Here is a 24,595-nt window from a genome sequence, read left to right as displayed (position 1 = left end):
TACTTTGAACAGTAAGTTTTAATTTTAATCAAATTGGAAACATTTGTAACGAACTAAATAGGAATGTCACATAAATGCCAGATCATTAGGTGAGTACATTTCAAGTTTTATTTTACTTAGATTAAATGTTTATGTGCATTCTGCATTTAATGGTGATTCGTTTGTCAAACAAAGTATTCAATTTTTGTATATATTTCCAATAATCTTTTTGTATAAAAACAGATTTATTTGGTACAGATACCATAAGCCTTCATTGTTGTTGTGCACCTCTGAGCTTCTGCATCAAAATACATGTCATCGTCACACTTAAGAATCTCTCCACTCTCTGCACCATTCACACATTTGATGTAGTGTTGGCAGCCAGGGATCTCAGCCAGTTCGTATTCATTACCCCGACCATCGCAACGATCCTCAGCGCACTTTCGATCGACTCTTGCCTCGCAACCTGCACGTTCCTCGTTAAAGAAAAACTCAAGTGGACATTGATGCCAGGCCGGTGTGGGATCCGGAACACCAGATCCGAGATCACGGCAATAGAAATACCCACGACAGGTTGCGCCATCGGAAACAAAGACGTTACGCTTCGCCAGCTTTTTGGTGCCACACACTTCGATAGGATGCGGGATCTTATGGCATGGGACCAAGGATTTTTTGATGCAATTGCCACTTGTCACATCATAGTAGAGTCCTTCGGGACAAGTAGTCGTAGTGGCCTTACCTGCCTTACAAGTAATGTACTTATCGCAGTTATGTTCATCCCTAATCTTCACTCCGGTGGGCACAATTTGGCATAGCTCAAACTTGGCATTGCATATGGTATCCTTGGGGTAGAGGCACATCTGTTTGTTCTGGTCAAAGTACATGCCGTTCGAGCAAATACCACTACTTAGAACCGTAGTCTTGTTGCAGAAATACCAATTGGCACAGTTGAATGTGTCCCCTATGTAGCCGTTACTCTTCGAGCCGCACGGTGCTTTGCAGTAAGTGTCCGAGGATTCAAGTGATTTCTGGCAAGATCCCTTGCCTAAATTGAAAAGCTGGCCATTACAAAAGCCGCCATCGGAGCTCTTAGAATCCTTGCACGTAATCCAACGATCGCAGTAGCCGGGCTTGCGTAACTTGGTCTTATCCGGAAATAGACGGCAAATGTCCTCACTGCTGCTCAGATACTCCGTTTGGGTGCTGAGCTGCAGCAGGGCTACAAATGCCACTAGCATTAGTAATGCTGCAAAAGTGAAAAAATATTTATTTAATATTTATAAAACTTCCAGCAAAAATAGTTTTAAATTAAGATAGAGACCTTGCATCGTGAGTATAAGCGCCTTGACGGTTAATGAAAACCAAACTAACTGCCGGCAATTTGGAATATGGCATTTATACCGCAGCTGAACATCAATAGACTTCACACACGTAAATTTGTGGTGTGCTGGAACTTCCAAAATGTCACAGGCATATATTAAGAAAGCAATTACTACACTTCAGATAAGATTTGGAATGTCATATTGTATTATTGTATTGCTATCAGTTGAACCAGAACCAGAGGCAAACCTTACCGCAAAAAATTAACACAGCACTATTGACTCTTGCCAAAACTCATTTCACATTTCTGCATTTTTTATTTGCAACAATTTGGCAATAAACACATAAGATTAAGATTTATTTTTTGCCATTTTATGGCCTTGATTGTCGATCGAGTTCAATTGTTTTTGATTCAGCTGGCATCTCAAGTATTTTGGAAGTCCCTGTAGGGTACGCCTTGCATTAAAAATTCCATCACAATTTATTAGTGGGATTTTCTTAAAATTTATGTCGAAAATTGTTGATAAGTTAGACGTAATTATTTTTAAATTGACTACACTCATAACAACAATTGTAAATATATCAATAGTTAAATCATTTTTTGAATACTGATAGTATTTTTGACATTTTTAGTTCACGAAAGTGAAAATCAACCTTAGAAACAACAAATGACCTGTGTGTTTTTATACTTCTGATTCATTATGGGGCTTCCATTTCTCAAATATTTACAAAATGTCATGGCTTAAATCAAATATTAGTAACACTTTTAACGAGAACATTTATGACGAAATCGATTCAATTAAAATACATTTTAGGGTCTTTTCATAAATCATATTCTAAAATTCCAAAATTAGTATTTCATCATTAGAATTAATTATAAATTACTATTTCAGCTATTATCGCATTGGAGAACAAAAATTTTCGAATTTACAATTTCTTCTACTGCTAATCTGTATAAATTTTCTTAAGGTTTTCCTGTTTAAATTTCTTTGATGTGCATAGAATTTCATGAGTTAATAACGTTAAAATTACTTTTTAATCAGAAAATTTTGTCAAACTCTGTGAACTCTTTGCAATTAAAAATAATTAATTGGCTTTTTTATTTAAAAATAAATGGATATAAATAAATAAATTTCTTTTAAAATTATAATCCAGCTTGCATATTAATCTCTATTTATCTCGCCTTATAAATTACAATTCGTCTTATATTTGCTCACTTAAATTTTAAAATTTTAACCACAATAATTAGTATAAAACTGTGTCCAATTGAATCGTCAACTCACAGCCCAAGACAAACCAGAATGCGAAACCTTTTATTGCACATCAGGGGCTTCCACATTGATCGCGGTTGTCACTTGGAGCCGATGCATACAACAAAATTAATACAGTGACTAATAAATAGGTATATATTGAATTGTAGTTGTAATCATACAGATGATGGCACTTAGAAATGATGGCTGTAGAAATTTCACATAAATCACATAAATTCAAAACAGAACTATCTTGTTGTGCCGCTGATCGGTTCCAATAAAAAGCACTGATTTCGAATGGTGCTAGAATTGTAATAAATTAGAATTGGTGATATCTATGCACCAATCGATCTCAGTTCTTCAATTTGAACTGGATGATGCACTGTTCTATATAAATACTCCTTCAAGCACATTTATCAAGGCGATCAACGCGATCGCGATCACGATCACGACTGATAACGAGGCGAGAGTCACAAACGACTGTGTGGGACACATGGAGAACCTCTGCTTAAATCTGAGAAACCTGTTACACCTGAGAAGATTTTTACAATGGACCGTGTACGTGTCTTGTACTCGTCATCGTATGTGAGAGATTGTCGATCAACTCGTATTTCTGTTCGCTGTTCGCATTTCCCTTACATTGCGCTTTCCTACCACACATGGACACCGACCCTAATGGATACCCTCACACACACACAAACAAACACACACACGCATACAGAGATAGTAACAAACATAGTAACCATGTAATGTATACCCTTAAGCCTTCCATGGATCAATCTCTCAACTGTCTAGCCCAAGCCCAAAAGCGTTGGTTGGCATTGCACATTTGTTGCTCTTCTTTGCATCGTTTAGGTTTTATTTATTTATTTTTTTTTACCTTTGTAATTTAATTCAACCGTACCTCGGCATGTGTTTTTCTTATTAAATAATTAGAATTGTTTTGGTTTCAATTTCAAGCGGATCCCATCTAACTCGCTCAAAAGCAGGAAGCCACTCACCGCAGTCGGCTTGACACTTCTTTGGGCATAACAGTACATGTGCCTCTTATGTGTACTATATATCTCTATTGCATATATAGTTTGACAATTTCATGTCTTTGCTCTTTGTCATCTGATCTGGCATAAAATCTAATCATCTTTTGTCTCTTAACTTACTGTTATTCGATTGGCGCTTTGATATCATGAACTTGTACTATCTCTACAAATTTACAACTCTTTGAGCTGTCAGACTGGCCGATAGGCAATCCACGCGCAGCTGAAAGCGATTAGAGCTGGAAAGAATGACGCTACTGAGTACTAAAGCGTAATTTTGGAAAATACCACCCCCAATGGGAGAAACACTTGTACAATCGATTTTTTATTTACACTTTATTTTCATGTTCATCTTTTTTTATTTATATTTTATCAGTTACCAACACATTTTATTCCAATCTGTGTTAGAAAACTACTTACTGAGCTTTCAGCCATTTAAAAAAAAAATCTAAATAAATGTAACACTGACTTTTGGAAAAATACACTCTGCAAATTAAAATCAAACAGATTTTTAACTATCCATAGTATTTTTGAACCCTTGATAAGGAATTGTCATAAATAATTAATCAATTTATTCAATCACTGATTGAATACAACAAAAAATTCAGAAGTATACAATTTAAAAAATTCTCCCAGAACATTCAATGCAAGTGGAGAAAAGTATGCTATGAAAATAAAAAGTTGAGAAATACCTTTGATTTGCGTGCATGTAAAAATAAGAATATATTTTGTTGCATACTTTTGGTCAAGACTTGGTAAATTGATCATAATTATTTGACATTAATTTATAGTAAAAAAATATAAGGTATTTCCCATTTCTTAGGACAATCGTATTTAGCTATGAAATGAATTTCCCATTGAGATAATTAAACATCCTATAGAGAATACATATAAAAATTAAAATGTGCAATTTAAAGTTGTTGTAGTGCAGTAAAAATAGTTGGCAAATTTGAAATGTTTTCATTCATTGACGAGTTGATAACAAAATTGAGATCCTAACGATGCCTAATCAGCAAGGAGAACAACATAAAGTAAAGTGCGGTAGAAATTACAAACAGACGTGTGTCGATAAGGGGGCGTCGAATCCGAAACAACAGCGTAATTACACACACACGCAGTTTCGATAACAAAGCGAGAGAATTAATCAAGAGATAAATATGGTGATTGGTATTATCAAAAGATTGACTACTGATTTCATTCACAAATGTATGTACATATACATATATGCGAATGCCAATTTTTCCACATCAATAAATGCTATGGAGCTGCCTGGATCGAAGTTCAGTTGAGTTAGAATTTGCTCAGCGTTTAAAGGAGAATAATGTGCAAGCTAAAGGGAATCGGTAAGTGAGATTAGAGAGTGGTTTATTTACCAGATCTAACGTAAATATATCTTCTTTTTCCACTCGATAACTAGCTTTTCTTTGTCTCCTCTTCGCACTGGGTGTGCAGAGCAAGCTCAGTCAATGGTCGGATATCTGTGCGTTTGAAACGGATGGTACTCGTCTGCCTTTACCTCTGGATTGTAAACGGTTTGTGCTCTGTCTAGAACGGGAAGTGGCTGAAATTCGTAGCTGTCCACGTGGTCTACATTTCAATCCGAAACTGGGTGAATGTGATTTTCAATGGAGGGCCGACTGTAGCGGCCTCTCGCTTTATGCAACCACCGACAACGATGAGGACTGCGCTTGCACCTGTTGTGCCGATGAGTGCAGTTCCAGCGAGCCGACAGATCCCACACCACCTTGCAATCCAGAGGAGGAAACCACAAACTCCAACGAGGAGGAATCCACCACCGATTCGAGCATTGTTACTGAATCACCCGAAGAGGCTAGCACTGGTACCTTCGATACGGATCCATCCGATAGCAGCAGTCAGACGCCCCCAATTGAGAGCAGTACACAGAGCCCGAATCCTTCGGATAGCACAAGTCAGAGCCCACCAGCAGAGAGTAGTACCCCTCAGTCCCCTCCAGTACCAAGTAGTACCAGTGCTCCATCTGACAACCAGGTACCAGCTTATTGTGCCGACAAGCGTGCCGCATGTGCCAATCAACCGGATGGTGCCATGGTTCCCGTTGAAGGCGTCTGCACAAATTACTTTCAATGCAGTCATGGCTGTTGCAAGGAGTTCATTTGTCCAGGTGGCTTGTACTTTAATTTCAAGACAAATAACTGTGACTATTTCTGGAATGTGCAATGTGAGCCATTGTCATCTCCTGATGCAGGTGGTGAGATTGCTGGTCCATCGGGCACAACCTGTACCAGTTCAGGTGTTTGCGAAGGAAAGCGTGATGGCATGAAGTTTGCTGATCCCGATTCGAATGGTTACTTTGTTTGCCAGTGTCAATGTCCCATTGCGATGACATGCGATCCGAAGACAACGTTCAATCAGGAGGCGCAGGTTTGCGATTGGGACACTTCTGTGATCTGTCCTGATGGATTAGTCTACAATGCCACCTCCAAGCAGTGTGACTATCCAGAGGGCTACGTTCCTCAGGTTGAATGCGATAATGACAGCACCGTATGCCAGGGTCAGCCAGATGGCACTCTTATGCCCATAGATGGTGTCTGCAATAAGTTCTACAAGTGCAGCTTCAATTGTGCAGTGGAAAAGATCTGTCCAAACAATTTGGTCTATGACCCCGCTACAAAAATTTGTGATTATCCACAAAATGTCGATTGCCCCTGGCCCTATACGCCACCGTCTGGTCCGAATGCAGGACCCTCTGGTATTTCGTGTGTGAATCCCGGTCGCTGTCTGGGACAACGCGAAGGAACTTTCCTACCTTCATTGACAAGCTGCAGTGGCTATTCGGTCTGTCAGTGCGAGTGTGAGATTGAAATGCAGTGCAAACAAGGCTTATATTGGGATTCAGTGTTGAAAACTTGCAACTATGAATCCAACGTGAAATGTGACCTCTAAAATGTACGTTACTATATAAATAAATATACCAAGTTTATCAAATTGGTACTTGTTTTTCATCATTTTTAGAAACTTCAGTTCTTATAATTCCTACAGGTAAAAAGACGAAAATCTAGACTAATTGGATATAGGGTTCATGTCTAGAGTTACTACAAAAATATAAAAAGAGTACTTCAACATACATATTTTTAATTATTTACAAACTATTGTTTTATTTGAGAAAGTAGTGAATTTAAATTGCATATTAAATTAAAAAATATTGGAATATTAAAAATATATCAATAAAAGTTATTGATATAAATAACAGTGTACTTAGCTGAATGCTCACCATCATTCTCAATTTTTAATTAAACTATTCTTGCATTAAAAATAAAGTAAGTAGTTTACATGCCTTTTAAAAACAATGTGATATTGTAGATAACGTTTTAATGTAATGTGATATTATCAGGGCCATTGACAGATAAAAATTTCATTACTATGATTGAAGGAAAATATAAAAGCTGAAAAATAAAACCAAAACATTTAGTAAACGACCGTGTACCAAGGAAATTACAGTTCAAAATGTATCTTTCATTGTTAAAAAAATATCAAAATGGTATAACTAAAATCCTGAAAGATCAGATATCTTAAAAGAACATCAATCATAAGTATTATTATTTATTATGCAGTGCTCCTTCTGTGCCTTCTGTGTTGGCAGTTCACTGAAGCCTTGACCTCGGACTGCTGCAATGAAGGTGAAACCAAGGAAGACTCTAACGATTGCACCAGCTACTTCGTTTGCTGTAATGGAGCATTTGTATCAAAGACTTGCGAAAGTGGAAACTATTGGAATTCTAATTCAGGATCTTGTGCACCAAATAATGGACAATGCTGTCCTAGTACTGGAACTTGTATAGACAACGAGTTGGAAGTTGATCCCCAAAATTGTGCCGCATACTATCAGTGTGTAAAGGGACAATTTGTAAGCCAAAAGTGTGCGAGTGGTTCTTACTTTGATACCATAATTAAGGCATGTGTTATCGATACCGAATGCATTTGCACTTCTTAGTACTGTCAACTTGAGGTATATCAAATGTAAAACAGATAAATAAAATTTCATTCACCTTGTAACACATTTTGTATGCTTTCTTTGATATTGAGTACGTCAAGGTATATTGAAAGATTTTACTATTCAAATATATAAAGTTGTGTATTAAAATTGCAAAAAGAGGTATTAGAGTTCTTTATATGTATAGCCATTTCAAGATACTTAATAATGCTTCATTTTAAAAGCTTCCTTCTAACGGCTTCAATTTAATATTAAATAAGAAAATCGTCTGAAGAATTTTAAGTAGAGGAAGCTTTCGTATTCTACCGCATATATTTTTATAATTTGTACACATCACGATCATGCTTGACAGAGCACTTTCAATTTGTTTGATCAAACCATATGTATTCGTATTTCCGGTTAGTTATTTTTTGCAATGACCTTAAAGAAATCAAATGATAAATATATTTTCTTTATCATATATAAACTTTCTATTTGTGAGAGTCGATAAAAATAACTTATTGGCGTGTTCAACTTGCATATACCAGATATTTATCAGTAGTGGGTCCTCTTTATCATTGTGAATTGCATCCGACCCAACGAATTGAAACATTTAATTATATTAATTGCCTGAAAATATAAAAGGCGGTACACAAAGTAGAAGAGTTCAGTAGGCGAATCTTCCCGAAAGGAATACGTCGTTCAAACATTTGCACACTAAAAATGATTCACAAGCAAACGTTTAATCTGGGTGAGATGCTTCTTTATATTCAACTAGTTCTACAATAATTAACAAATATAAATGTTTATTTATATTTTTTAAGCATTTTTCCTATTGTTTGCCGTCACAATTTCCACACGTGTTGCGGCTGAAGATTGCTGTGAACCCGGCGATACCAAACCCGACGAGGATGATTGTTCAAAGTATTTCGTTTGCTGTACAGGTCAATTCAAACCTATGTCCTGCCCCCAAGGAGAATACTGGAACGTTAAGGCTGAGAAATGTCTAAAGGATGATGGACAGTGTGTAACCACCCCATCGACCCCTACCCCATCGACACCTACCCCATCGACCCCTACCCCATCAACCCCTACGCCATCAACCCCTACCCCATCAACCCCAACCCCAACGACAGTATGCCAATCAACACCAAGCATACCAACCTGTTCGGAGGGAGATGTTAAGGAGAATTCATCCAACTGTGCCGGATTCTACAAGTGTGTTAATGGAAAGTACGTAGCCCAGGTCTGTGAGAGTGGAAATTACTGGAATGTTAAGGCTAAGAAGTGTGAAAAGGATGAAGGACATTGTGTTACCACACCATCCACACCAACCCCATCAACCCCTACTCCATCAACCCCTACCCCATCAACCCCATGCGTATCAACGCCAGCCCCAACTTGTGTGGACGGAGATGTCAAGGAGAATCCAGCCAACTGTGCCAAATTCTTCAAGTGCATCAATGGAAAATACGTAGCCCAGGTCTGTGAGAGTGGAAATTACTGGAATGTTAAGGCTAAGAAGTGTGAAAAGGATGAAGGACATTGTGTTACCACACCATCCACGCCAACCCCATCAACCCCTACCCCATCGACCCCTACCCCATCAACCCCTACGCCATCAACCCCTACCCCATCAACCCCAACCCCAACGACAGTATGCCAATCAACCCCAAGCATACCAACCTGTTCGGAGGGAGATGTTAAGGAGAATTCATCCAACTGTGCCGGATTCTACAAGTGTGTTAATGGAAAGTACGTAGCCCAGGTCTGTGAGAGTGGAAATTACTGGAATGTTAAGGCTAAGAAGTGTGAAAGGATGAAGGACATTGTGTTACCACACCATCCACGCCAACCCCATCAACCCCTACCCCATCGACCCTACTCCATCGACCCGACCACATCGACCCCTACCCCATCGACGCCTACCCCATCAACCCCTACGCCATCAACCCCTACCCCATCAACCCCTACCCCATCAACCCCTACCCCAACGACAGTATGCCAATCAACACCAAACCCACCAACCTGTGTTGAGGGAGATGTTAAGGAGAATCCATCCAACTGTGCCGGATTCTACAAGTGTGTTAATGGAAAGTACGTAGCCCAGGTCTGTGAGAGTGGAAATTACTGGAATGTTAAGGCTAAGAAGTGTGAAAAGGATGAAGGACATTGTGTTACCACACCATCTACACCAACCCCATCAACCCCTACCCCATCAACCCCTACCCCATCAACCCCTACCACAGCAACACCATGCCAATCAACACCAAACCCACCAACCTGTGTGGAGGGAGATGTTAAGGAGAATCCATCCAACTGTTCCGGATTCTACAAGTGTGTTAATGGAAATTACGTAGCCCAGGTCTGTGAGAGTGGAAATTACTGGAATGTTAAGGCTAAGAAGTGTGAAAAGGATGAAGGACATTGTGTTACCACACCAGCCCCATCAACCCCTACCCCATCGACCCCTACCCCATCAACCCCTACCCCATCGACACCTACCCCATCATCCCCTACCCCATCAACACCCACCCCATCAACTTGTGTTGAGGGTGAAGTTAAGGAGAATCCTTCCAACTGTGCCGGATTCTACAAGTGTATCAGTGGAAAATACGTAGCCCAGGTCTGTGAGAGTGGAAATTACTGGAATGTGGCTGCTAAGAAGTGTGAAAAGGATGAAGGACATTGTGTTACCACACCAACCCCATCAACCCCTACCCCATCAACCCCTACCCCATCGACCCTACCCCATCAACCCCTACCCCATCGACACCTACCCCATCATCCCCTACCCCATCAACACCCACCCCATCAACTTGTGTTGAGGGTGAAGTTAAGGAGAATCCTTCCAACTGTGCCGAATTCTACAAGTGTATCAGTGGAAAATACGTAGCCCAGGTCTGTGAGAGTGGAAATTACTGGAATGTGACTGCTAAGAAGTGTGAAAAGGATGAAGGACATTGTGCTACCACACCATCCACACCAACCACACCCACTACACCAGCAACTCCAACTCCATCAACCCCAACCACACCAACTTGCGTAGAAGGAGAAAAGGAAGAGAATCCCGCCAATTGTGCTGGATATAAGGAGTGCATAAACAATGTCATGGTGATTCGACAGTGTCCCGCCCAGACTTATTTCGATAAGGAATTGCAGGTTTGTGTTATCGATGCTGATGGCATATGCGTCCCTAAAGTCTGCGATCCCGATTGCTGTGATAAGCCCAACGATTGGTTAGGATCCGTTGACAAGAACTGTTCCGCATTCATACAATGTCTCTATGGAAATAAGTTCCAGCAGAAATGTCCCAACAATCTGCACTTCAATAACTTAACCAAGGAGTGCGATTATCCCGAAAAAGTTCAGTGCGAAGATGGCGCTGCACCACCCAGTGGTCCCACCGCGGGTCCTTCGGGCACCTACTGTGAGAGCAAGGGCCGTTGTGTTGGCAAACCCGATGGAACCTTGATGGCGGATGACAACAATGTCTGCAGCGGTTCTTATGTGATTTGCCAATGTGAATGCGAGGTGGACTTCAAATGTCCTGCCTCCCTGGTGTTCAATGTAAAGGAAAGTGTCTGCGATTGGCCAGCAAAATCTAATTGTTAAGCTTAAACAATAAAACTATACATGAAGCTGCACTAAGATGTTTTCTGAGTATCAATTTTTGGAGTGAAAATTATTTTTCGACACGATTTTTTTCAGTAATTACAGCCAATCCTGTTGAGAGAGTACTGAAAGGCGTACAAATTGAATTCAAATTATGAAAATTTGTAAAAACTGCAACTTTTTAAAGAGGCTAAAAATTTGAATCTTAGTTTTAGTTATGCTTCTCTTAAATATATGTCTTTTAATTAAATTTCAGATCAGTAAAAGCAGACAAGAAATTAATTAATTATAAAGAGTAAAGTATAACTTTAAATTTATTAACTCGTTCTTATGTTTTTACACACTTAAAAAATCATATTTAAAATTTACGAGTAGAAAATAATGGATATTAAATGTGATTTACATATTTCGGAATAGTACTATATAAAGAACTTATTTTTGTAGACAATTTTTGGTTGAGTAGATCTTACATTTGCTGACTTTATATGAAATAAAAATGCAGGAGATGTTGATATGTTTCTGATCCTGAGGTGTTATAGACAATATAACTCACAATTTCCTTTGATCATATATAATATGTAGGAAATAGATAATGAGTAGGAGTTGTGAAATGAGACCACAAAGAAAGACATCGCTGACGCAAAAGAGTAGTCTTAAAGATATCATTGGAGTGACATTGGAAAAAGACTTCAAATTCATCGAATGCGCTTAAGTTTATATTGTGAACATAATTACAAAATTACAATGTATTTTTCTTCGGCTTTCTTTTACTTAAACTTTTCTTATTACTTTTCTTAGTTTGTTTTTCCTCCTTTTGCAGCTCACACTGAGCGATCTTTGGATAGTCACAACGCTTTGCCTCGGCATTAAAATGCAATCCTGCGGGACAATCCATGACCAGGAACATCATGTTACTGCAAAGTAAAAATTTACCACAATCCTCGCGATGTGGAACCAAAGCATCTTGCTTCATCTCAGAGCAAAGACCAGCGGTTACCGCCGGAGTATCTTGATATACAATCTCCTGATTACTTTCCTGATTAAAAGTACACTTGGCATCGGCTACCTTCATGCAGATATGACGGTGGGGGCTAAAGTGTTGTTGACTCGGACAGTGACGCAGCTGAGGATGTTTTGATTTACACACATAGTACTCAGTACAGGAGCCCTCTTTCACCAGAGTTACGCCATTTTTTTTTCCTAAACATAATCTTTCAATCGAGCTCGTATTCTGTAATTCCTTATTTGGCTTTACTATCGAAACTATCGGCTTTTGTTTTGTGGGTGGTGGTCGTCTCGTTGTTGAAGGTTCCTCCATTTCATCACTTTCTAATTCCGACAAATCACTTTCAATGTCATCCATATCATCCATGTCATCTATGTCATCCTGATCGCCATCGTCTAGCATTTCATAGGGACAGTGTACCTTACGGGCATCATCGCATTGTAAAGTAGTTGGGTTAAATCGGTTTTTTTCATCGCAGGTTCCAACAATAGCTATTCCATTATTACAAATGTAATATCCTTGGCATGATCCAAACATCGGAAACAGTCCGCCATCCTTTCCCTCGCAGATGGATGTTGGAAACATAAAACCCGTCTTTAAAAGAAAGGGTCATTATTCTTAATAATAAAATGAAATAAGAATTTATAACCTTACCTTAAACTGCGCAAAAGATTCTGTATTTTGGATCAGAATTATCCAAAGAGTGAGAAGAGACCTCATGCTTCTTGTTCCGATCATGTTGCTGTATAAACTGGATCTCTGTGGTATCTACACTTGTATTTTATAGACTGAATTCATCTGGGAAATTTGCATGAAGTGCCAATCTGTTAAATGTACAGTCTTTGATAAAAATCAACGGCAATTCTAAGTGTGACTGGTACTTCTGTACTTGTTACTTGATTTCGATTTTACTGCGAACTGATAACAACCTCCATTGATGAACAACGAATGTTAAAGAAGAATTTCATATCAAGATGGTGAATGACTTACCTTCATATACAGAAAATATATCTACTGTTCTATTATCATTTTATTATAGTAGTTTTTTCAGATATTATTATAAACGCGCTAAAACAAACATATTAACATATTAAGTCATTTAGAAAAACGCTTTTTTCCTGAACAGCTCTTATGTTTATTTTTCTATTAAATTAATTCAATAATAAAATCGAATTCATACAGATAAAGAGACGTACAGACTGTCATAGAGATGGGTACAGCTTAAACGAGTTGACTGTTGAAATTGATCGGAATCAGAGGCTTGTAAATGGTATATGCGCTAACAAACATGTTACCTATATTCATAACATACAGGGTATAAAAAAACATGTGCAAAACTTCTTATCTGCAAAACCAATCAATATCTAATGCTCCTAAGGGTATGCCCTTGAAATGAGATTATAACAGCACTGACCAAAAGTATGCAATGATTTTCCTGTTAGTTAGCCCAATGCATTGGGTCCTTAGAGGTTTTAATTATGTTTGGGTGAATGATTGGGGAAATGGAGTGTCACAAAACTAATACAAAAGCTCTATTAGTTTTTTTAATGTTTATTTAATGAATCATAACAATTTCTATTGGTTTCATATCCTATAACACTAATCGTCTTGAATGATCAAGTGTATAGTATTTATAAAATGAATAGGCGTATGACCCAAATTTGTATATTCTTAGCTTGTTTTCCGAACTCTTCTGGAAACACCAAAACAATGTTTTTTATTTGGTGAACAAATAATTTTTAATTAAAAATCTGCGGTTAAAAGAAATTGAGGCAATATCTTATCGATTATGTATTCGTTAGTATTTACTATCGTAAGAAGTGTCTTTTGAGTTGATATGATGTTACGTGTTACTAAAATTCGATCCATTAGTCACTTTAGTTTCTTTGAAGACATCGAAGAATAAACATAAAATTCAGCAAAGTTAAAGCTAAAATTAAGTGAAAAACAATTAAATAAATTAATAGTGAATGAATCACAATCAGGAAAAATATAAAAATAAAGTTTATTAAAGATTATTAAAACCTACAAATATGAAAGGTAAGCAAACAACAAAATGTTATAAGAATTCCTCATTTACTTCTGATACTAACTTAAAAAGTTTTATAATAACTTCAAGAAAAAACTTTGGAAATTTTCTTTACATGTTAATGTATTTTGTATTCATTATCAAGTCACATTCTTTATAGTATATGAGACTGTGAACTTGGGGGTGCTCGCACCAATATTCTATTTTTACTCCATTTTCTAAATTTTCTTCGCACGAGCTTGGCCATTTACTATAGGGTTTGGTTCAATCAGACGAAGTCTCTATTGAATTATCTAATCAAGGAGTATGCAATTCTATTTTGACTTATTGAATGTCATGCCTGTAAACATGTAGTATTTCCGGAAGCTTTGAAACGTTTTTTGTATTGCCCAAATATAATTAAATGCTAAGCAATAAATGGGAAATACTGCATACTATAAGTGTTATTAACTTTGACATACCCTAACATATACAATGATAAGTATAATAAACTACATTGATAAATACAAATATAATATTAAATATACAATATTTACATAAATCGGCATCCTCTAAAAATATAGATCAAATAATAAGAGATCGTAAGATTACAAATTTGTTAAGTAGTAAAAAATAGGGTATAGCAAATGCAAAATTCATTTTGCGCTTGCATAAATGGTAAAAATGATAAAGATCTTGATATCAATTTGATAAGGATGGAGGCTGTAGGCTACTTTGCTAATGAGACAGCCATTTGGCCAATATTATTTTTAGCACATTTATAAATTTTTGCACAGTATATATAGCACAACAGGGAGCTGATACTCCACTCAGTGCTGTGTAGAAACTGGAATCTTTAAAACATACATTTTGAGCTTCAGCAAACAATCAACAGCTATGCGGAACATATATGGTAAACTTCCGGAAAAACGAAATAAAACGGGATAAGTTAATCAATCCCTTTTGGTATTTTACAGTTTTTACCACTCTGCTTCTGGCAGTATCTGCCAATAGCATTTTTGGTGCTAGCTTGGAAAATCGGCAATATCTGCATGTATTTTGTCGAGGAAATTCCAATGGCATTCGAGCTTTGGTGCCAGGCAGCTGTTCCAAATACTTCGAATGTCAAAATGGAAAACCCATAGAATACACTTGCCCTAAATACTATGACTTTAAGACAAGAAGTTGCGTTACCTACAATCCGGGCTGCACCTTAAACGATCCCATAGTCTTCCAAAAGACATCAGTGAAATCTGGGGATACTCCATGCTCCCCAACAATACCTCCACCGTGTACTACAATCCGTCCACCATGCACCGGAAATGTTACACCCTCCACACCAAAAACAAGCACACCCTCTGCTGTAACTCCATGCAGTACAACCACCACAACAACGACTCCGTGTGACACAACCACAACAACAACGACTACAACTACGACTACAACAACAACCACTACAACGACAACGACCACAACAACGACAACAACAACGACAACTACAACATCGAGTGATACAACAACGACCACAACTCCATGTGACACAACAACAACAACTACAACTACAACAACCACTACAACGACAACAACAACACCCACAACAACTACTACTACTACTACAACGACTATAGCAACGACAACCACAACACCGTGTGATACAACAACCTCTACAACAACCACTACAACAACCACTACAACAACCACTACAACGACAACAACAACAACTACTCCTACAACGACTACAACAACAACAACGACAACCACTACAACGACAACAACAACAACTACCCCTACAACGACTACAACAACAACAACAACGACAACCACAACACCGTGTGATACAACAACCACTACAACAACAACGACAACAACTACAACAACAACGACTACAACAACCACAACAACCACAACAACAACTACTTCAACAACCACTACTACTACCACCACAACACCAAGTGACACAACGACAACCACAACTCCATGTGACACAACACCAACATCAACTACAACAACGACAACAGCTACTACTACAACAACGACCACAACATCCACAACAACAACTACTACAACAACCACTACAACAACCACTACAACAACCACTACAACGACAACAACAACAACTACTCCTACAACGACTACAACAACAACGACAACCACAACACCGTGTGATACAACAACCACTACAACAACAACGACAACAACTACAACAACAACGACTACAACAACCACAACAACCACAACAACAACTACTTCAACAACCACTACTACTACCACCACAACACCATGTGACACAACACCAACATCAACTACAACAACGACAACAACTACTACAACAACGACCACAACATCCACAACAACAACTACTACAACAACCACTACTACTACCACCACAACACCTAGTGACACAACGACGACCACAACTCCATGTGACACAACGACAACAACAACAACTACTACTACGACAACCACTACTACAACCACCACAACAACGACCACAACAACCACAACAACAACTACTACAACAACCACTACAACAACCACTACAACGACAACAACAACAACTACTCCTACAACGACTACAACAACAACAACAACGACAACCACAACACCGTGTGATACAACAACCACTACAACAACAACGACAACAACTACAACAACCACAACAACAACTACTTCAACAACTACAACCACCACAACCCCATGTGACCCAACGACGACCACAACTCCATGTGACACAACATCAACATCAACTACTTCAACTACAACAACGACAACAACAACTACTACTACAACAACCACTACTACAACCACCACAACAACGACCACAACTACTACAACAACCACTACTACTACCACCACAACACCATGTGACACAACGACAACCACAACTCCATGTGACACAACATCAACATCAACTACAACAACGACAACAACTACTACTACAACAACGACAACAACGACCACAACAACCACAACAACAACTACTACAACAACCACTACTACAACCACCACAACACCATGTGACACAACGACGACCACAACTCCATGTGACACAACAACCACTACAACAACGACAACAACAACAACTACTACTACAACAACGACCACAACAACGACAACAACAACAACAACTACTACAACCACCACAACACCATGTGACCCAACGACAACCACAACAACGTGTAGACCAACGACAACCACAACAACGTGCAGAACAACATCGACGACATCTTGCCCAATCACCACGCCCACTACTTGCAGCACAACAACCGTTTGTGTGACAACAGAACCTCCTTGCGATGTAACCACGAAGCCTCCGTGCGCGTCGGGATCAAGTGCTGCTATCTCTTCGCATAATAATCGCAAACCCATTCGTGTGCGTCCCAGCTTTAGGCCACTCCCAGAAGTACTCCAGATGGCCAAGGGCTCCACAACAACAATCGCCGATGTCCAGATTCAGATCGTGTGTGTAGGAAAACCCGACGGTTTCCTGTTGGCATCTCCAGAACGTTGCAACGACTACTATATCTGCCGTCATGGACAGGCCCTGAAGGTTAGCTGCGGTGAAAGATACTTCAATGGACAAAAGGGTATCTGCGATTTGCCAGAGAATACAGGATGTGTTCAGTCCTAATCGAAGACACCTTGAATAGTATCCAAACACAGTATTACTTGAAAACGAGATCGGAAAATTTAACTAAGTAATTGATATAATATTTAAAATAAAACATGCAAGCGCCTAAAAAAGGCAGTTCATTAATTGACTTAGTGTTTTATTGGGCAAAGATGAATAATTTTATTGAAGATTAAGAAGGAGGTTCTTATAGGTAATGCTCTGCTCTAATCTATGGAAAATAGTTCCGGTGTTCATTATCCGATCGGACTGAAATCTGTCAACGGGTGATGAACTCAGAGTACTATACAATAAATATCATATTTGTTATTAACCATTTATATTTAAATTGTTTTATTTCAGATTACTTATTCCAATTGCTTATTATGATGACATCATTCCTGATATATGGAAATATGACGTATGCAGATGGGAATACCACAACGATAATTGACTTTAAATGTTTATCCAGTGGTTATTTCGAATATACACAAGAATGTACTGCTTATATATCATGTCGCGATGCAGAAGCAGAACTTAAGTATTGCACGGCCGATAAAATCTTCAATGAAATTCTACAAATTTGTGACACACCCGAATCGGTAGATTGTAATACATCCAAATATGTGAAAACGACAAGTCCAGACCACACCTTTAAAGGGCCAAAACAAATTAGCCGAGACGACAATCCATGTGTTGGACAAAAGGAAGGCATATCCTTTCCTTTATTTACAGACTGTCATCAGTATATTCTATGTTTGGGTAATGATAAGTCTGTTATAGTCAACTGTCCTGTGAATGCTTGGTACGACCCGAAGTCCGGCAATTGTGGACCAGACGTTTCGTCTACAGCTTGTCTTGAATATCAAATAACCAGCACGACTTCCACTTCTTCACCAAATCCAGACGAACTCTGTTTGGGTCAAGAGTTGGGAGTCTCCTATCCATTGATGACAGACTGTAAAAAGTATATAGTATGCCTGGGCAATGGGGAAGCAGCAATAGTTAACTGCATTTTTAATGCTTGGTACGATCCCTTAACTGGAGATTGTGGACCGAATGTCTCACCAACGGCATGTATGGGGACTACAACAACGGTAGCACCGACAACTATGAAGACTACCTCAGCTATCAGCACAACTACCACTCAATCGACAACCAGCACAACGGATCCACCAATTAGCCCTGATGTTTGTGGTGGGCTTATCAATGGGGAGTATGTGGCGTACCCCGATAACTGTAGTAAGTATATCGTGTGTGTAGAACCAATACCCATTGCATTTTATTGCACACCCGGGTATTACTTCAATGAGGAACTTCAGGTGTGCGTCGATTGGGCTCAAAGTGACTGCCCAGCAGTATTGCCACCGGAATATACAACGCCTGGATATACAGCACCCTCCATCTGCGAGAATAACAATGACGGTACTCTTCCTTATCCAGAAAACTGTCGGTGGTTTATAAAATGCATCAATGATGTTGTTTCCATGATGGGAGTTTGCAATAACGAAGAGTACTACGATCCATCAATTGGCAATTGTAGTGCAAGTGCATCTCCTGATGCCTGTCTTCAAAATTACTCGACAAGCACAACAAGTGATGATGGAGGTAGAAGTACTACAACAACTACACTTCAGCCTACGACAACTTCAACAACAATCGCTAAATCAACGTCAACAACAACAACAACGACTACGACACCTGCACCTTCACCTGATCCCTGTGAGGATGTTCCAGTGGGAAAACTAGTGCCTTATCCCTACGACTGTACAAAGTTCATTAAGTGCGAAAGACCTACACCTGTGGTCTACGATTGTGTGAAAGGTCAAGAGTTTAGTGCTAAACTTGAACGCTGTATGGCCCCTTGGGTTGCAAACTGTACAATCACAGGGAGAATTATGAAACCCTTGTTCTTTAAAGTATTCAAAAACATATAAGAGAAATTGTAAGGTTCTTAGTCGATCTTCCGACTCCTTTTAAAGAATAAAATAAATATTGTTATATAACGCACATTCCTTGGATTTTATTATTAATCAACCTTTCTGGCAACCAGAATTAGATATATCACAAGATTGACTATACCGATTCCAATATAAGCCGTCGGGACAATAGAGCACATTAGTTGTTGGACCGCAGTAAATAAACTTTTGGCAATCTCCGGGATATGGCAGATACTTCATTCCAACAGCATTTATGCATAGATATTCAGGATTTATTGGTAGACGATGACCAGGTCGTACTGTCGTCTGAATTAAAGTAGGCGGAGTAGCTGCAGTTGGAACAATCGGAGTAAAATTGTTGTTCCAAGATGGAATGATAGATGAACTTGTCGGCGATAAGCAACCCGCAAATTGAGGCAGATCACAACGCTGACTCAGGGCATTCCAATGATAATTATCTGGACAGCTCAGAGTTTGTGTTTTGTAGTACCGACTGCAATCTCCCGGATAGGGGCTGTAGTGTTCATGTTGTTTAATCGGTTCTGACGGATCAATAGACTTGTCACAATTAGAGTACTGCTTGAAATCACAGCGATAGGTTAGCTGGCTCCAATAAAAGTTATCGGGACACTGATGAGCGTAACCAAGACCATTCAGACAGGTATAATACTTGCGACAGTCGTTAGGATAGGGGAGCATCACTATATGATTGGGATCATCATAAACTGGACATTGAGTCAACTCAATAGGTGCTTCGGCTCTTAAGAGCTGTGAAAAAAAATTATAAAAAGCTGCTGTATTTTTATTATTTTCTACTTACCAATCCATTACTAGCATTGGCATAGCTGGTAGTTACTATGGTAACTAAAAGCAAGCAACTAAACCAGAAAAACTTCACCACTGTAAAAAGAGAAAAGACAATTATTTTTATGTTTCCATTACAACTTGCGTTCACTTGCTTATGATTCGATCAATCCAAACATAAGATTGTACTTAATTTTTATTTCCATCGGCTTTTTATATAATTTCTTATCAGAATCTTAAGTAAAATGTGTAAATAGAATAGCATTGTCAAGTGCAATTTAAATATGTTTTTCGAACGAAAGCTTATCCACTTAATAGGTCATTCGACTTATTCCAAGAACTGACAAACAAATCAACATATTCTCTAAATATTAATATTGTTGATAATTCCGTTTGAAGGGCGCTTCGGAAATATATAAAACCGTTCCGCAGCATAGCATTTGTCACACAGATTTTACTTCTTCAGTCAAAAGTGAGTACAATTAACAAAATATTTTAATATAGCTTTAATTTACTTTAATTTCACAGTGATATTTAAGATATGTATTGTTACGTGCATCGCATTATCTATCTTAAATAGTTTCTCCACATCAATGAACGTCTTAAGCGATACTACGTACTCTTCTTATCCTGGCAACTGTAATCTGTACTATGAGAGACGATCTTTTAACTGTCCATTTAACTCATATTGGAGTGAAGAGTTACAGCGATGTGATAGTATAAATTATTCCAACTGTTCAAAATTTATAGTTAATCCTTCTACTGACTTCGATAATCATAATCTAGTTCAGCTATGTGCAAATCAACTGGGAATGTTTATACCATATCCGGGTAACTGCAGTCGGTTTATCCAGTGTGACTACGTGCCTTTTGTGAAGATCTGTCCGGAATATTTATATTGGAACTCCAAATTGCTCACCTGCGACAAATTATGCATATAACTTGACAATTTTAATGAAAAAAACTTGAAAAATGAATTAAGTGTGGTAGACACACCATTAAATACATGTTTCAATGTTCCCTTTAAGCTTTTACTACCCGGCAACATATGGATACAGGGTGTACTACTCCCCAAATAAAGATCTTTGCTTATTAATAGAATATTTATTTTATTTGTGTATACATTCGTTGCATACTTTCAGGCTGATCGCAATTTTATTGTGGTTCAGCAATCATTTTAATTCTATTAAAAAAATCTTTCACAAAATAGTATTATACTTAATAACTTCTATTAAGTGCTATTGATTTTGCCAGCTTTCGATTAATATTTTACAACTTTTAAAAAGATATCAGCAAAGACAAAGAAAATGCCCAATGAGATAGGAGATAGGAAATATTATTAAACTCAATTATACTTATAATAATTCATTTAATGGATTACTATAAATACGAAACGGCTCTGAAATATGTATTAAATGCTAATTATTTATTGGTGTCTATTCAATTGGACTTATAAAATTGGACTAATTAAATACTCTTTAAAAGCGGTCAACAATTATAGTTATGAGTTTTTCCAATAAAGATTGAATTCGATTATATGCAAGTATAATTATTTGTTCAATAGAATATTAAAAATAGGAACCAGTTATGAATGACGTTCACGAAAAATATTGTTTATTGGCTAATATTACGAGGACTGTTTGATTGAAAAATGTATTTTTATGCAAATCTTGTCTTTAGATAAGATAAATATATTAGCATTGAGCATGTTATATACTAATTAGATATTGATAACGCTACGATGCATTTCCCGATAGTATATATATAAAGAACAGATCTAACAATTGCCTTAGTACCGACGAATAGTTGATCAAAAGAGCAAAATGAAATGTGGGTTTCGTAAGAAAATTAATTTAATTCTCCCAAGATATACTGAAATATAGTACAATGTAAAGATAAATCTATATATATTTCAGTGGTCTCCGGTCTATTAATATGCTTGGAGCTAATACTACTTGTCTCAGCCCTCAACGCCAGAATATGCATCACACCAAACACAACGACTGTGGCCCCTACAACAACGGAGAAACCGGATAATCCAGAAACAGCACCAACCAAATTGCCAACGAGACCAACTACATTGTCCACTGGACCAACTGATTCTCCTTCAAGTCCAACAGATTCACCACCGAGTTCAACAGATTTGCCACCGAATCCAACTGATTCTTCTCCAAATCCAACAGATTCACCACCGCGCCCAACAGATTCGACACCAAGTCCAACTGATTCTCCACCGAATCCGACAGATTCTCCCCCGAGTCCAACTGATTCTCCTCCACAACCAACGGATTCCTCACCACAGCCAACTAATTCTCCACCAAGTCCAACTGATTCTCCTCCAAAACCAACTGATTCTTCCCCGAGTCCAAGTGATTTACCACCAAAACCTACTGATACACCCCCGAGTCCAACGGATTCGTCCTCGAGTCCAACTGATTCACCCTCAAAACCTACTGATTCTCCTCCAAAGCCAACTGAATCTCCGCCAAGTGGAACTGATTCTTCTCCAAAACCAACCGATTCGCCTCCGAGTCCAACTGATTCTCCTCCAACTGACTTGCCTCCAAAACCAACTGATTCTTCCCCCAGACCAACTGATTCTCCTTCGAATCCAACTGATTCTCCTCCAAAGCCAACTGATTCTTCCCCCAGACCAACTGAATCTCCTACGAGTCCAACTGATTCACCACCGAGTCCAACGGCTTCTTCTCCAAAACCAAGCGATTCCCCTCCGAGTCCAACTGACTCGCCTCCAAAACCAACTGATCCTTCCCCCAGACCAACTGATTCTCCTACGAGTCCAACTGATTCACCACCGAGTCCAACGGCTTCTTCTCCAAAACCAACCGATTCCCCTCCGAGTCCAACTGATCCTTCCCGCAGACCAACTGATTCTCCTACGAGTCCAACTGATTCTCCTACGAGTCCAACTGATACTCCTCCAAAACCTACTGATTCTCCCCCGAGTCCAACTGATTCAGCCCCGAGTCCAACGGCTTCTTCTCCAAAACCAACCGATTCCCCTCCGAGTCCAACTGACTTACCAAATGATGATCCAACGACAGGACATGGCTTAACCACTCCGCCATCATCTAATCCAACTGATGCCGGGTCAACCGAAAAGCGAAGTCCTACAACTGCATCAACACCGACAACAACGGATGGAGTTATAAATCCAGATAGTATGTGTCAGAATCATCCTGGTGTGGAGTATCTACCATATCCCTACAACTGTCATCTGTTTATAAACTGCGAGGGTTCAAACGGCTATGTAAAAACTTGTCCAAACAATTTGTACTGGGATTCTAAGCTTAACAGTTGTGAGGCTGTTTGTGCATAAAGTTATGAGAAATTTTATTTTCCAGCCACGTGAGCCAATTTGTCATATGGGTGGAAAGTTAAAATGTTATTATTAGTTGAGACAAATAAAAAAAAAATTTGCATAAAGCAGAATTACTGAAATTATTTTATTCAATAATGTTCAACATTTTTAGCTTTCGATTGTCGTTTTTCTGTGTAATGTTTATAAAAATGTTTTAAAATCAATCAAAAAGCTTATTTTCCGATCAGATGTTTTTAAATTTCTAAAATTTAAAAACAAAAACCAATAATTTTTAATTATAATATTTTGCACATCGGAAATGTATTAATTAATTTACTTAATTACTTTCTCAAAGGAAAAATTGAATTTAAATCTAAAAACATTTTAAATTTTTTTTATTTATTTTTTAACACAAAAGTTGTCTAACTTTGTCTTTCTACACCAAACTTATGACAAAATTGAATAAAAAATTAAGGTTGTTAATGAATTCTGCAACTTTGTCAATATTCTGCAAGTAAGTCAATTATATATGTTAATTCGCACAATCAATTACATAACGTATATGTAATAGTGTGCATTTGATCAATAGTATGATCATTATCATTAATGCACTTGACATTCAGTCCCGTACTCGTATACGATCGAGGCGTCATTCATAATAAGTGCAAATTCGACATAAAGGGTGCGGCTCAAGATAGTCTTCTGCTAGATGATTTCTGTCTTCCCGGAATTGATGCAAAAGCGCACAACTCAAT

General features: G+C 38.3%; 9 protein-coding genes across 20 annotated transcripts; 6 read left to right on the top strand and 3 right to left on the bottom strand.

Moving 5' to 3' along the window:
• Positions 1-1,443, bottom strand: LOC117787462 (peritrophin-44). The gene is made up of 2 exons (XM_034625999.1): positions 1,301-1,443; positions 1-1,225 (listed from the first exon to the last, which is right to left on the bottom strand). Exons 1-2 carry the CDS (start codon positions 1,305-1,307, stop codon positions 225-227), a joined length of 1,008 nt encoding a protein of 335 aa, XP_034481890.1. The 5' UTR covers positions 1,308-1,443; the 3' UTR covers positions 1-224.
• A 3,434-nt stretch (positions 1,444-4,877) lies between these two features.
• LOC117789232 (chondroitin proteoglycan-2) lies at positions 4,878-6,550 on the top strand. The gene is made up of 2 exons (XM_034628326.1): positions 4,878-4,926; positions 5,001-6,550. The coding sequence occupies exons 1-2, from the start codon at positions 4,905-4,907 to the stop codon at positions 6,506-6,508; spliced, it is 1,530 nt and encodes a 509-aa protein (XP_034484217.1). The 5' UTR covers positions 4,878-4,904; the 3' UTR covers positions 6,509-6,550.
• A 502-nt stretch (positions 6,551-7,052) lies between these two features.
• Positions 7,053-7,622, top strand: LOC117789235 (peritrophin-48-like). Its single transcript, XM_034628342.1, has 2 exons — positions 7,053-7,103; positions 7,177-7,622. Exons 1-2 carry the CDS (start codon positions 7,070-7,072, stop codon positions 7,554-7,556), a joined length of 414 nt encoding a protein of 137 aa, XP_034484233.1. The 5' UTR covers positions 7,053-7,069; the 3' UTR covers positions 7,557-7,622.
• Positions 7,623-8,225: 603 nt separating this feature from the next.
• LOC117788486 (mucin-2) lies at positions 8,226-10,088 on the top strand. Its single transcript, XM_034627270.1, has 6 exons — positions 8,226-8,286; positions 8,360-8,781; positions 9,019-9,346; positions 9,536-9,649; positions 9,785-9,872; positions 9,980-10,088. Exons 1-6 carry the CDS (start codon positions 8,259-8,261, stop codon positions 10,086-10,088), a joined length of 1,089 nt encoding a protein of 362 aa, XP_034483161.1. The 5' UTR covers positions 8,226-8,258.
• A 153-nt stretch (positions 10,089-10,241) lies between these two features.
• On the top strand, positions 10,242-17,921 carry LOC117788485 (mucin-2; the record flags this gene model as incomplete). The annotated part of the gene is made up of 4 exons (XM_034627269.1): positions 10,242-11,145; positions 12,635-12,666; positions 14,999-15,077; positions 15,142-17,921. Coding segments are annotated over 4 exons (3,669 nt in total), but the record flags the coding sequence as incomplete, so codon positions are not given.
• Positions 11,845-12,942, bottom strand: LOC117789234 (chondroitin proteoglycan-2). Its single transcript, XM_034628341.1, has 2 exons — positions 12,811-12,942; positions 11,845-12,750 (listed from the first exon to the last, which is right to left on the bottom strand). The coding sequence occupies exons 1-2, from the start codon at positions 12,892-12,894 to the stop codon at positions 11,890-11,892; spliced, it is 945 nt and encodes a 314-aa protein (XP_034484232.1). The 5' UTR covers positions 12,895-12,942; the 3' UTR covers positions 11,845-11,889.
• Positions 17,922-18,296: 375 nt separating the features above from the next.
• LOC117788484 lies at positions 18,297-19,784 on the top strand. The gene is made up of 2 exons (XM_034627268.1): positions 18,297-18,315; positions 18,510-19,784. The coding sequence occupies exons 1-2, from the start codon at positions 18,297-18,299 to the stop codon at positions 19,709-19,711; spliced, it is 1,221 nt and encodes a 406-aa protein (XP_034483159.1). The 3' UTR covers positions 19,712-19,784.
• Positions 19,770-21,566, bottom strand: LOC117788483 (probable chitinase 10). The gene is made up of 3 exons (XM_034627266.1): positions 21,557-21,566; positions 20,535-20,614; positions 19,770-20,482 (listed from the first exon to the last, which is right to left on the bottom strand). The coding sequence occupies exons 1-3, from the start codon at positions 21,564-21,566 to the stop codon at positions 19,808-19,810; spliced, it is 765 nt and encodes a 254-aa protein (XP_034483157.1). The 3' UTR covers positions 19,770-19,807.
• A 726-nt stretch (positions 21,567-22,292) lies between these two features.
• On the top strand, positions 22,293-23,955 carry LOC117789233 (extensin). 12 transcript variants are annotated; one of them, XM_034628334.1, is made up of 4 exons: positions 22,314-22,348; positions 22,414-22,928; positions 22,971-23,149; positions 23,297-23,955. In XM_034628334.1, the coding sequence occupies exons 1-4, from the start codon at positions 22,342-22,344 to the stop codon at positions 23,856-23,858; spliced, it is 1,263 nt and encodes a 420-aa protein (XP_034484225.1). In that variant the 5' UTR covers positions 22,314-22,341; the 3' UTR covers positions 23,859-23,955. The 12 variants fall into 12 exon arrangements, with proteins under 12 accessions (XP_034484219.1, XP_034484225.1, XP_034484223.1 ...); XM_034628332.1 differs by having other exon boundaries at positions 22,971-23,162; positions 23,247-23,955; XM_034628333.1 differs by having other exon boundaries at positions 22,971-23,297; positions 23,424-23,955.
• Positions 23,956-24,595: the final 640 nt, after the last annotated feature.

This window comes from Drosophila innubila (assembly GCF_004354385.1).
Source record: "Drosophila innubila isolate TH190305 chromosome 3L unlocalized genomic scaffold, UK_Dinn_1.0 0_D_3L, whole genome shotgun sequence".
In the NCBI taxonomy this organism is placed as follows: domain Eukaryota; kingdom Metazoa; phylum Arthropoda; class Insecta; order Diptera; family Drosophilidae; genus Drosophila; species Drosophila innubila.
The sequence above is the reverse complement of the archived record's forward strand: the minus strand, read 5'-3'. Positions and strand labels throughout refer to the sequence as shown.

Bases quoted from the DNA above. Each gene is read 5' to 3' on its own strand.
- LOC117789232 (XM_034628326.1), top strand. From the start codon at position 4,905: ATGTGCAAGCTAAAGGGAATCG. The intron at 4,927-5,000 runs GTAAGTGAGATT...CTCGATAACTAG, and splicing joins GTGCAAGCTAAAGGGAATCG to CTTTTCTTTGTCTCCTCTTC.
- LOC117789235 (XM_034628342.1), top strand. From the start codon at position 7,070: ATGTATCTTTCATTGTTAAAAAAATATCAAAATG. The intron at 7,104-7,176 runs GTATAACTAAAA...TTTATTATGCAG, and splicing joins GTTAAAAAAATATCAAAATG to TGCTCCTTCTGTGCCTTCTG.
- LOC117788486 (XM_034627270.1), top strand. From the start codon at position 8,259: ATGATTCACAAGCAAACGTTTAATCTGG. The intron at 8,287-8,359 runs GTGAGATGCTTC...ATATTTTTTAAG, and splicing joins CAAGCAAACGTTTAATCTGG to CATTTTTCCTATTGTTTGCC. The intron at 8,782-9,018 runs GTCTGTGAGAGT...TACGTAGCCCAG, and splicing joins ATGGAAAGTACGTAGCCCAG to GTCTGTGAGAGTGGAAATTA.
- LOC117789234 (XM_034628341.1), bottom strand. From the start codon at position 12,894: ATGATCGGAACAAGAAGCATGAGGTCTCTTCTCACTCTTTGGATAATT. The intron at 12,751-12,810 runs GTAAGGTTATAA...TTTCTTTTAAAG, and splicing joins AATCTTTTGCGCAGTTTAAG to ACGGGTTTTATGTTTCCAAC.
- LOC117788483 (XM_034627266.1), bottom strand. The intron at 20,483-20,534 runs GTAAGTAGAAAA...TTTTTTTCACAG, and splicing joins CCAATGCTAGTAATGGATTG to CTCTTAAGAGCCGAAGCACC.
- LOC117789233 (XM_034628327.1), top strand. The intron at 22,929-22,970 runs ACGGATTCGTCC...CCCTCAAAACCT, and splicing joins CTGATACACCCCCGAGTCCA to ACTGATTCTCCTCCAAAGCC.